Raw genomic sequence first — 12452 nt, 5'->3', positions numbered from 1 at the left:
TAAAAAAAACTAAAATGAAATTAGAAATACCAATTTTGAAAATTAACTGAAATTAATTTAATCAGAAAAAAACCCCTATATTAATTCTGATTCAGACACGACCATATCCGTTACATATATCCTTACCAGAAACAAATACAATAAAAAACATTTCTGAGAATGACAGCCTACATCAGACCAAACTTTTCGTGTGTTAAAACCAAAATGTTTTACATCTATCTTATTCTTTAGCTACATCTAGAATGGGTTCACTTTCTTATACAGACATATGAACATTATAACATGACCACAAAAATCAACATAAACATTACGACTACAGAGTTAACTGATTTGCATAAATGCCTAAATACCCGACCAGGAAGAGAGACCATAACGTTCACTTTTTTTGCCACCTTGAAACAGGCTTAACTGAAGTCAGCAGGAGTCTGGCTGCATTACTCGAGCTCTTTTAGAACAGCCTCATGCAAATCTTAAAGTCAAATTCCTCTGTGAATTACCGTGAATAACTGGCTCAACAACACAGCTAACTGCTACGCTTTATTTAAGATCTACTATGAGACAATGTGGCAGTTAAGGAACAACCTGCAAAAGAGAACAATGCAAGTTTAAAGAAGTGGAAGCCTAAAGAAGATAGCATTATTGGATTACTTGCATTAAACCTGAAACTGAACATGTGTTTAAAGGAAAAGAAACGTGTTCTGGTGTGCGGGCTTTTACCACAGCCTGTGGGTATTGCTTTGAATAGAATTTCACGAAGCAGCAGCTTTAGTCATCTAAAAATAATGACTACATGACTTGAAGCTTCTTGAGCACCAAAACAATAAGCTCCATGAAGCGGTTTGGATGACAACAAGTGAATTCTTATTCCTTATAACACTATGCAGCACTAGTGTTTCTTTTAGTATGAGCAATGGCTACTTGACAAAAGTAGTATTGTTCAATATAACCTATAGAGACCACTGAGAGGAGCATAGACTTTATACAAAAGATGGAAGTAAGTTTCTTGTCTAAAAAGTGAAGTCAATGCATTTTTGCACTCTTCAGGTTGCATAAAGTAGTTAATTTGAACAGAAGTTTACAGCCTTTTTGTCTACTTTACCATGTGACTGGGAAGTTACTGTGGTATCACTCAGTTTCTGAACCTGAGCCACCTCGCCTTGTCAAAACGCTAAAATCAAGGCAAGAAAATGGTCATATTGAGGCTAACCAAGGAGTGACATAACGATGAGCTACATACGTTTTTATATACAGTGGGGCAAAAAAGTATTTAGTCAGCCACCGATTGTGCAAGTTCCCCCACCTAAAATGATGACAGAGGTCAGTAATTTGCACCAGAGGTACACTTCAACTGTGAGAGACAGAATGTGAAAAAAAAAAAAAAATCCATGAATCCACATGGTAGGATTTGTAAAGAGTTTATTCGTAAATCAGGGTGGAAAATAAGTATTTGGTCAATAACAAAAATACAACTCAATACTTTGTAACATAACCTTTGTTGGCAATAACAGAGGTCAAACGTTTACTATAGGTCTTTACCAGGTTTGCACACACAGTAGCTGGTATTTTGGCCCATTCCTCCATGCAGATCTTCTCGAGAGCAGTGATGTTTTGGGGCTGTCGCCGAGCAACACGGACTTTCAACTCCCGCCACAGATTTTCTATGGGGTTGAGGTCTGGAGACTGGCTAGGCCACTCCAGGACTTTCAAATGCTTCTTACGGAGCCACTCCTTTGTTGCCCGGGCGGTGTGTTTTGGATCATTGTCATGTTGGAAGACCCAGCCTCGTTTCATCTTCAAAGTTCTCACTGATGGAAGGAGGTTTTGGCTCAAAATCTCACGATACATGGCCCCATTCATTCTGTCCTTAACACGGATCAGTCGTCCTGTCCCCTTGGCAGAAAAACAGCCCCATAGCATGATGTTTCCACCCCCATGCTTCACAGTAGGTATGGTGTTCTTGGGATGCAACTCAGTATTCTTCTTCCTCCAAACACGACGAGTTGAGTTTATACCACAAAGTTCTACTTTGGTTTCATCTGACCACATGACATTCTCCCAATCCTCTGCTGTATCATCCATGTGCTCTCTGGCAAACTTCAGACGGGCCTGGACATGCACTGGCTTCAGCAGCGGAACACGTCTGGCACTGCGGGATTTGATTCCCTGCCGTTGTAGTGTGTTACTGATGGTGACCTTTGTTACTTTGGTCCCAGCTCTCTGCAGGTCATTCACCAGGTCCCCCCGTGTGGTTCTGGGATCTTTGCTCACCGTTCTCATGATCATTTTGACCCCACGGGATGAGATCTCGCGTGGAGCCCCAGATCGAGGGAGATTATCAGTGGTCTTGTATGTCTTCCATTTTCTGATGATTGCTCCCACAGTTGATTTTTTCACACCAAGCTGCTTGCCTATTGTAGATTCACTCTTCCCAGTCTGGTGCAGGTCTACAATACTTTTCCTGGTGTCCTTCGAAAGCTCTTTGGTCTTGGCCATGGCGGAGTTTGGAGTCTGACTGTTTGAGGCTGTGGACAGGTGTCTTTTATACAGATGATGAGTTCAAACAGGTGCCATTCATACAGGTAACGAGTGGGGGACAGAAAAGCTTCTTACAGAAGACGTTACAGGTCTGTGAGAGCCAGAGATTTTCCTTGTTTGAGGTGACCAAATACTTATTTTCCACCCTAATTTACGAATAAATTCTTTACAAATCCTACCATGTGAATTCATGGATTTTTTTTTTTCACATTCTGTCTCTCACAGTTGAAGTGTACCTCTGGTGCAAATTACTGACCTCTGTCATCATTTTAAGTGGGGGAACTTGCACAATCAGTGGCTGACTAAATACTTTTTTGCCCCACTGTAGTGTCTATGGTGATGAGTAAACCAGTTAAATGAGAAGAAAAGATGCACTGCAAGTCTAAGAAATTATTTTTAAATATAACCTTAAGTCAGTATGTGCAAAACAAAAATAAATAAATAAATAAATCAAACCAAACAAAATAAAACCCAAGAAAAATGGTAAAACTCAACTTTAACTATCTGCGTTTAAAAGCATTTGCTGAAATGTAAATTTAAAGTCAGAGCTTCAGAAGGGAGCCTTGGGCTCATCTCTTTTATTTGTATGTTTGAATATAAGACTCCATGCTTGTGCAAGGCTTTTAAGGACCACGGTGCTACCAATCATCTGGTTTTGTGACAACATGTTCAGTTTTGTGAATGACAAAGCTGGGAATCCCGGCACTTTAATCCTATGTGGTAAGACAAACACACGTTTCCACTTTATCTTCAGGTCACCAATACCTGAGGCCTGCTTCTAACTCAGAGGTTTTATCTGATCCCTATTCTGTGAATGCCAGCTGTTCTGTAGTACTACTCAGTTCTTCACCACTCAGAGCTATGTTTGTCCTTCCTATCCTCCACACGCACTCTCTCTTAAGCTTTCCTCTTTCCATCTAGACTTTGGCCCCACTGAGGTCATTTGTAGCTCAGGAAACCGATCAATAATCAGTCCAAATTTACTGGCTAAGTGCTTACCTTGTATCCTCAGTGCCATTCAATCCAGCCTGGGACTTGCATCTGCCTAGAGCAGAGTCAAGTATCACATGTCCATGGTGCTCATGGGGCTTCTGAGAAACACAAGAATTAAAGGGCCAAAGATAATTATGGCTGTAAAAAATATAAACACAGAGACCTAAAATATAAAGGGAGTGTGTTCTTCGTAGCTCAGCGTTTAGCTGGTAGCCATTTGTGGATGGAATATAACCATATGGCAAAATATAGGCTTTGACAGTAGGAGTTAGCATGAGGATGATACTGGGAGGTGCTATATGGACTAATATGGGTACTAACGTGGTCATAATATTAATTATGATCTTACACGGACCAGTGAAACACGACAGCATTAACTAACACTTATTTTCACTGCCATTATCCCAAACATGACTTAATATCAAACCATAAACAATGAGTGGACGGAAAAGAATAGTTTTCCTGTTTAAAACTGAATCCCGAATTTGTTCCCAAGTCTGTTTTTAGACGAGCTTATTTCACCAAACTGGAAAAATGTGTTTCGTAATGATAGCTTACCGTTTGTGGGAGTCTCCATGTTCGCCTGGACACACACGAAAAAAGCAAAACTTCCAAACGGGCTCCAAAGATTCACGCACAGTAATGTGTGTGTATTCAGTTCCACGTACCAACTTATTTCGACCCGTCTTCTACCTCACCCTGTTGACAACGACTAAACTGCACTTAGTTCCTTAAAGAAGAATGGGAAAAAAACGCTGGAGTCACGGGAGGCCAGAGTAATCGAAACCGAGCAGACGGATAACTCCATTGCAATGCGGTTTGGGATAGCCAATCGATGTTTTGACAGAGCTGCTTTGCAGGCCTGAGCTGGTGAGGCAGATGTGTAAGGTAAACAGTGTAAAATGTAAATAAGTCGGGAACACTAGTGTACAGTTTTTTTTCTGGCTTATCTTGGGGACACAAAATTTACTAAATTAAAATAAACTCCTTTTGTAGATTATCATAAAAGAAAAAGAAAGCAAATCCATCTTTTATTTTGCTTGTGTGCAGGCTAATCAGTTAAAAAGTGTGTGAATAACAGTCACATCTAATTAGTATTTAAGAGCTAAATGCATTAAAGAAGGATGTTATTTACAGCAGTTTTTATCTTCACAAAAAGGCGCAGCTGACACCTGCTGAAAAATAAACATTGAGTGTAATGTACAGTTAAAAGTTCCCTCCTGTGATTTAAATAGTGGTACTGCTAATGTCGTGTTGCCATCTAGTGTTAGCAACTGGCAACTGGCCCCATTAAACTGATGGTACTGCAGGTTGTGTTAAGGTATGTAATAAAAAGAAAATAATTAGTCTTTCATGTATCAGTTACATTGGAAACAATTTTATTATTAGTCTGAATGCCTTTGGGTTAATTTTCTTTTTTAGACTCTTTATTCTGAATAACTAATTTACAGTTTGATTTGTTAAGCATCATGAGTAACTGTTTAGGAAGTTAATTATAGTTATCATACATTCAACATGTTATTTTCCCCATATTACACCCTTCAGAACACTTTTCACACAATATATGAGGACCTTCACATACGACCCCTGTCACACAACAGTTTGATGGAGAAAGCGAGATCCACTGTGTAAGCTAATAGTGTAATACTGGATATAACGGTTTCCATAATAACCAGCTGTTGTGTTATGGCGTTTTTGTTTTCATTCAGCTGCAGTATCTTGGTAAAACAAATCACTGTGGCCAACATGTAGAGCAGTACTCCAATTAGGGAGAAGCCAGCCAAAAATCTGTCAAAAGGCAGAAGACATCGCCCAGCAAAGTCACCTACTATAACCACCAGTGTAATTAGAGACATGAGGATGCAGACACCATATGACACACCAGAGACCGATAGCTGCCATGCTACTCCATTAAGGAGTTCATGGACCATCTCCACAACCAGAGGTATGATCATACAGCCCCCCCATAGCTGGATGATCTTGAGGAGACCCGGCATGGTGCTCATGTAGCCTCTTTGCTCGTGCGCTTGGGTGCGGAGCACAATTGACTCTGAGGTGTAGGCCAGGAAGGTGAGACCTGAGGCCACTGCAGCCGCCACAGGACGTGGTAGTTCCCCCTTATGATCCATCACCATCCAAGGGAAAATCACAGATGTACTGAAAGTCATCAGTGCCCCCAACACTGCCACCGTCATAGTTAGGTTCTTCCAGGATACTCGGATAAGACTGTGAAACTGGATGATGCTCAGGATGTGGATGAGCAGGGTAATGGTGAAGAAGAAGCACCAGATGAACATACAGAAGATCCTAAAGGTTCTGTTCCAAGTTGTGTTACTATGTTCCACAGAGGCCACAAGACTGAATGCTGTGCAGGTTGTTAGGACTTCCAATGTGCGCACCAGGAAAAGGGGACTGGTGAAGTCTCTGGCCTCTAGTACAATCACAGGCATTGTCACACCGTGCACTCTGAGCGATCTAGCATCCAGCAGTATATTTAGGCGTCTTGAACAATACCTCAGTCTCAGTTCCTCAAGGTTTATTTTTTTTATATCTTGTAGTTCAAAAGTTCAGCCAGCTTGTATAAATCCACAAATATCCGTTTAATCAAGGTTTTGGAGAATAGTCCAGTAGTGTCCATGGAAGCAGTTAACTCAACAAGATCATAATAATACAAAAAAACCTAATAAATCTTGAAATTATTTCACTGTCTTCCTTCCGTTCTCCAGCACCTAAATATGTGTAAAATGAAACTTCAAAACAGCACCTCTTGGAATATATTTCGAAGCACGGTTGGTGTCAAAATAGACCTCGCCTACTTCCTTTTTGAGGTTGCAGCCGTGCACTTTCAGTCTCAGTGGAGGTAGGTGCAAATGGCCACAATAAAAAGCAAATGCAAACAGAGCAATCTTCCTCCTACCTTCAGTTCTCATGAAGCGTTGTTCCTTTTTTTTCTTCTGAAGTAGCAGTAATAAGATAGAGCGGGGTTTTTTTTTATTGTTTGAAGATGTATGTCGTGCATTTGTTTTAGGACAATATTCACTGATCTGCGGAGTGCTGTAGATCATTTAGAGTTGCTTGGTGGATCTGTTTGTGGGTGTGCCCTGCTGTACTCTCAGGGGAGAATAGGCTGATATTGTAAAGAGCATCTGTTACCCCCCTGCCACTACCACCCCCACCCCTCACTTTTTTGTAACATTTGGAAATAAGTTGTGTTGAGAGCTAGAAGAAAGCTGTAAACATTTTACTGCTTGATTGCATCCATGGGTGTGACTTTGTCTAGCATACACTGTAAATAGATTTACGATGTAGAATCACTGTGTGCGTGCATAATTATCTGCATGCATGTTTTCACAGGGAAGATATAAAAGTGTTCCCGTGTGTACATGTATTTATACAAGCACAAGATAATCTCTGTGGAAATAACCAATCTCTTTGCCTCTGTGTTTTGCCACATGTCCTGTTTGTGTTATATATAGATGCTGTATACACCATTTCCCCAGTTACCGCAGTCTCAAGGCAAAAACTTTGACAGAAAGCTAAAGACACATCTGATAAGCAGCTGAGGTAATGGCTGTGATGCGTGTATCAGGGTTTTGAACACATCTGTATATAGCTTAACAAGAACCCAGATCTAAGACCAAGGCTTGTCTCAGTTTCAAAGATAAGTTTCAGAAGTTCCTTTTTTAAAAATCTCTTTTTACAAGATGTTACTGTAAAAACCCACATGATGAATGGCTTACATTTCTGATTCCTTATAGTGCCCTCATGTGGTAACAAAATGAAATGCAACTTTTTAAACTTACCACAGAATTTCAGTAATGATGGAAGGCTGTCTGTAGTTATGGATAAGCAGCAGCAGAGGGTGAACTTGTTTATAATATGAACAAAGAAAATCCACCTTAAAATTCTGAGTAATTGCACATATACACTAGTTTATACCTTAGTAGTTTTCCATTCAATTACAAGAATCTAATAGATGGTTTTAAGACAGGGAAAATTAAAAACAGTTCAAGTTCTTACAATTTACTTGGGAAATGTGGCAGGTTTTCATCTGAAACCCTTTCGTCATGTCATCTTTTATATACTGAATTCCCCTTTCTGTAAACTCCTGGTCATTGTGCTATCCTCAATGATGCTTGATTCATAGTGTAAGATCATTTATTAATATTAATATGTGAATGAAAACTTACAAAGAAGACTGGAAACATTAAGCTTGCTTGTTTTAAAAATGGTTGAGCCATATGAGTCTAGTGTGAAAAGTGTGACATTTTGGTTCATGTGTTGCAGCAGCTTTGCTGTTACAAAGTAGGTATATGGCAACAAAGAGAAGAACTGTGCTGTTTTTATTCTGCTTAAATATGTCAGCTGATGCATTTATTTGTTGCATTAACTGACTTATAAACTTTGCAAAGCAGAATATATGTATACCAGTCTTTATATGCTGTTATACCATTTTAGGGATGCATCTGCAAACCTGCAGCACTGACAGTGCACGGTTCCACCACATCACAGGAAGTGATGTCTTTCTTGCGATGACTGTGAGAGTCATTTTTACTCTGAATGTTATTAGCACGATTCTCTGAAATGCCTTCACATGCCATGTAGCCTACTGAGTTTAAATAAAACCTTTACCCTCCGATCGACATTGTGATGATAACCTGAAAATTACAAATAGTACGACAATAAAAAAAGGCTTAATGTACATTTCACTTCATATGTTTTTACCACGTACTTAGTACAGTATTGAGTAGTCAATCGCTAATGGCTTGTACCATTTCCTGGTGATTTTTTTTCCTCAAATTTTGATGCCTTTTGTTTTTATGATTTCATGGTTGCGTTTAGTTTTGAGCCTTGAAAGCTGTAAGTGGTTGTACAGCTAATTATTTTATTACTGAGAGGTTCTTTGATGCTTGATGAATCATGAGAGATATTCTAGCAGCCTGAGTCCATGGTAGCATAACTCAGCGGCAGTTTAAGCTCCAACTTTAGCAAAAAGGAAATTTTAAACTCTGACAAGTAGAGCTTTATCTGACAACCAAACTGCTTCCATTCTACTTGTAAAAACTCTGGGAGACACAAGTAATCAGTTATGGAAAAAGTAGATTCTGTAGGTCTCAAACTAAGTGCATCTTCCCTGTATGTGTTCAGACGTATTGGGCATTTGGCTAACAATTCACTGCAAAGCAAACTAATAAGATGCAGTGTTGTGACCTTTGAGTGCCTTTCTTTTTTACAATAAATAGTATTGTGTGCTTTTATTCCGTTGAAATCCTGAAAGTAAGTCGACATTAACATACTAAAAACTTTTACATATTGTGAACTTTGCAGTATGTTTGATCATGTGTCAGATCAGTCTTTATATTTCTTTTAATAAACTGTACTGTACTGTTTAGTCAGAAAAGTTGCAGCAACAACAAAGCACAGTTCACACTGTTAACACTGTGTAATTTTAACACTGACTGCCTAATAATTCTGTGAAATGTTTTCCAACACCATGTACTGACAGTGTAAACACCCCCACCTACCCACCCCACAGACACGCACATGCTCACTCTAACCCTCAATCATAGTTTAGACAATTTGAACTTCATCATACTATTAAACCAATAATAGACATGAACTTTTTTTCATGATACCCTTTATTAAAATCTAGTCTGATGGATGTAGGTGGTAGTGTGTAACAAACAGCGTTCAAACGAAAAACACGAAACAAACCATAAAAGCAGACTTCATATGCACTTTTATTGTTAACTGGATGGAAATTTTCGGTACAATTCATGGCAAAAATATACACATACTGCAGTGTGCCAAGAAATCAATAAACTCACAAGGACAATGATAATATCTCTTGATTGAATTCCTCTTCTCAATGACAAGATTATTAAAGAGCACGAGCTTTCTTTTTTCCTAAAGGGTGGATTTAACTCTGAATAAGCTTTAAGCTGGAATTGTGTTAATGTTTACTGACTTCTTACCAGGAACTGCATTAGAAATGTCAAGTTGGCTTCAGTGGTTTTACTGCAGAAGAACTTAATCTTGAATTCTTAATGTGCAATAAAAAACAGTTATAACTAAAATGGTGGTTATTGATGAGACACATATGTGATGAGACACATAAGACAAATATGTGCTATAATTGATATAAATCTAATGCAAGCTTAATAAGGTTTCCCTATTCAGCTAAATTAGTCAGATTACATCAGACCACAAAGTATTGAAAACAAGATAAGCTAAAAAATAAACTAAAGAAAGATAAGCTGCATTTGAATAAAGGAAAATGGTGTAAGTACTTGGTTTATGTGGTATGAGAATAACACAGTCTGTGTTGGTTGAATACTACGGGTTGGTTGTGTATTGTTTAAGACCCTGAAATGTGTGTTACTGTTAGGGCATCTTATATATTCTAACTCAAATCGTGATGTTCTCTGTAGTCTAATCAAATAGTTTTTGAGCCTAATTCTAACCAGGCAGTGATTAAAAATGAAACTAAACAGTGGGTGAAACAGAAAACAAACTGCGGTCTCCAGCTTCACACTTTGGCCACTTTAACTGGTCACCTATGGGTATTTTAGGCCTTTGTTGGGTACTTGGTGGCTCCGGGGTGTCTGACTGAGTGTTTAGGTGTGATTGGTGAGCTGTTTCCTTGGGGGATGTGGCCAGGGGTGGCTTGGGCCTCTTTGTCGTGTGGTGGGGGCTCTGCTAGGTGTTGGGTGGTACTCGGGGTCTGGGACCCCATCCTCAGCTCGTGCTGAGGTGGCCGTTCTCTGGCGGGGGTTGGCTGGGATGGACACACGGTTGTCATCGGGAAGTGTGGCCTCAGATCTTCAGCTCTCTTGACTGTCCTCGGTCTCCTCTCTTTGTTTCGGCCTTTAGGTGCTGCGTATCGTTTGAGTGTGCTTTGTTACCGATGCAGCAGTTGGAGTCCTAGCATATCTGTTTGCTTCATCCTTGCCCCCCCCCCCCCCCACACACACACACACACATACTGTTTTCTCTCTTTTTTCCTGGTCCTTTTCTTCGTCCATTCCTCCACTCCAGCAATATTATGAATTACAGTGGGGCAAAAAAGTATTTAGTCAGCCACCGATTGTGCAAGTTCCCCCACTTAAAATGATGACAGAGGTCAGTAATTTGCACCAGAGGTACACTTCAACTGTGAGAGACAGAATGTGAAAAAAAAATCCATGAATTCACATGGTAGGATTTGTAAAGAATTTATTCGTAAATTAGGGTGGAAAATAAGTATTTGGTCACCTCAAACAAGGAAAATCTCTGGCTCTCACAGACCTGTAACGTCTTCTGTAAGAAGCTTTTCTGTCCCCCACTCGTTACCTGTATGAATGGCACCTGTTTGAACTCATCATCTGTATAAAAGACACCTGTCCACAGCCTCAAACAGTCAGACTCCAAACTCCGCCATGGCCAAGACCAAAGAGCTTTCGAAGGACACCAGGAAAAGTATTGTAGACCTGCACCAGACTGGGAAGAGTGAATCTACAATAGGCAAGCAGCTTGGTGTGAAAAATCAACTGTGGGAGCAATCATCAGAAAATGGAAGACATACAAGACCACTGATAATCTCCCTCGATCTGGGGCTCCACGCAAGATCTCATCCCGTGGGGTCAAAATGATCATGAGAACGGTGAGCAAAGATCCCAGAACCACACGGGGGGACCTGGTGAATGACCTGCAGAGAGCTGGGACCAAAGTAACAAAGGTCACCATCAGTAACACACTACAACGGCAGGGAATCAAATCCCGCAGTGCCAGACGTGTTCCGCTGCTGAAGCCAGTGCATGTCCAGGCCCGTCTGAAGTTTGCCAGAGAGCACATGGATGATACAGCAGAGGATTGGGAGAATGTCATGTGGTCAGATGAAACCAAAGTAGAACTTTTTGTTATAAACTCAACTCGTTGTGTTTGGAGGAAGAAGAATACTGAGTTGCATCCCAAGAACACCATACCTACTGTGAAGCATGGGGGTGGAAACATCATGCTATGGGGCTGTTTTTCTGCCAAGGGGACAGGACGACTGATCCGTGTTAAGGACAGAATGAATGGGGCCATGTATCGTGAGATTTTGAGCCAAAACCTCCTTCCATCAGTGAGAACTTTGAAGATGAAACGAGGCTGGGTCTTCCAACATGACAATGATCCAAAACACACCGCCCGGGCAACAAAGGAGTGGCTCCGTAAGAAGCATTTGAAAGTCCTGGAGTGGCCTAGCCAGTCTCCAGACCTCAACCCCATAGAAAATCTGTGGCGGGAGTTGAAAGTCCGTGTTGCTCGGCGACAGCCCCAAAACATCACTGCTCTCGAGAAGATCTGCATGGAGGAATGGGCCAAAATACCAGCTACTGTGTGTGCAAACCTGGTAAAGACCTATAGTAAACGTTTGACCTCTGTTATTGCCAACAAAGGTTATGTTACAAAGTATTGAGTTGTATTTTTGTTATTGACCAAATACTTATTTTCCACCCTGATTTACGAATAAATTCTTTACAAATCCTACCATGTGGATTCATGGATTTTTTTTTTTCACATTCTGTCTCTCACAGTTGAAGTGTACCTCTGGTGCAAATTACTGACCTCTGTCATCATTTTAAGTGGGGGAACTTGCACAATCGGTGGCTGACTAAATACTTTTTTGCCCCACTGTATAAAATGAAATAAATGAATGAAGCAAAAACATCAACAAGAAGAGTCTACTGTGCTCCTCTTGGGAAAGCAAACATGTTTGGCACAACAAAGCATTCGGACCATTATTCTGCTTGCTTCTGAGCAAGACAGGTTTAAAAAAAGAAAAAAAAAAACAAGGGTAGCTAGGAATAATAAAATAATAAATGGGCAACCTGGGCGAGATGAAGACAAACGTTTAGAGATGCTGACAAGAACACAGGCTCCTGGTTTGATGCTAGCATCTC

The 12452-nt window shown here is 40.3% G+C and overlaps 2 protein-coding genes across 3 annotated transcripts in view; both read right to left on the bottom strand.

The window, feature by feature from the left end:
• The window catches only part of LOC113023650 (testis-expressed protein 2-like), a 35073-nt gene extending 30696 nt beyond the window's left edge, over nt 1-4377 (bottom strand). Inside the window, exons 1-2 of one of the 2 annotated variants that reach the window (XM_026169877.1) lie at nt 4087-4377; nt 3535-3626 (exon numbers count right to left, since the gene is read on the bottom strand). The gene's annotated coding sequence lies outside the window, so the exon portion shown is untranslated. The remainder of the gene's footprint in view (nt 1-3534; nt 3627-4086) is intronic. The other variant, XM_026169875.1, reaches the window with a different exon arrangement.
• Nucleotides 4378-4884: 507 nt separating this feature from the next.
• Nucleotides 4885-6258, bottom strand: LOC113023203 (myeloid-associated differentiation marker-like). The gene has a single exon (XM_026169227.1). The coding sequence runs from the start codon at nt 5976-5978 to the stop codon at nt 5103-5105; it is 876 nt and encodes a 291-aa protein (XP_026025012.1). The 5' UTR covers nt 5979-6258; the 3' UTR covers nt 4885-5102.
• Nucleotides 6259-12452: the final 6194 nt, after the last annotated feature.

This window comes from Astatotilapia calliptera, chromosome 6 (genome assembly GCF_900246225.1).
Source record: "Astatotilapia calliptera chromosome 6, fAstCal1.2, whole genome shotgun sequence".
NCBI lineage: Eukaryota > Metazoa > Chordata > Actinopteri > Cichliformes > Cichlidae > Astatotilapia > Astatotilapia calliptera.
This window is presented reverse-complemented; position numbering and strand designations above follow the sequence as displayed.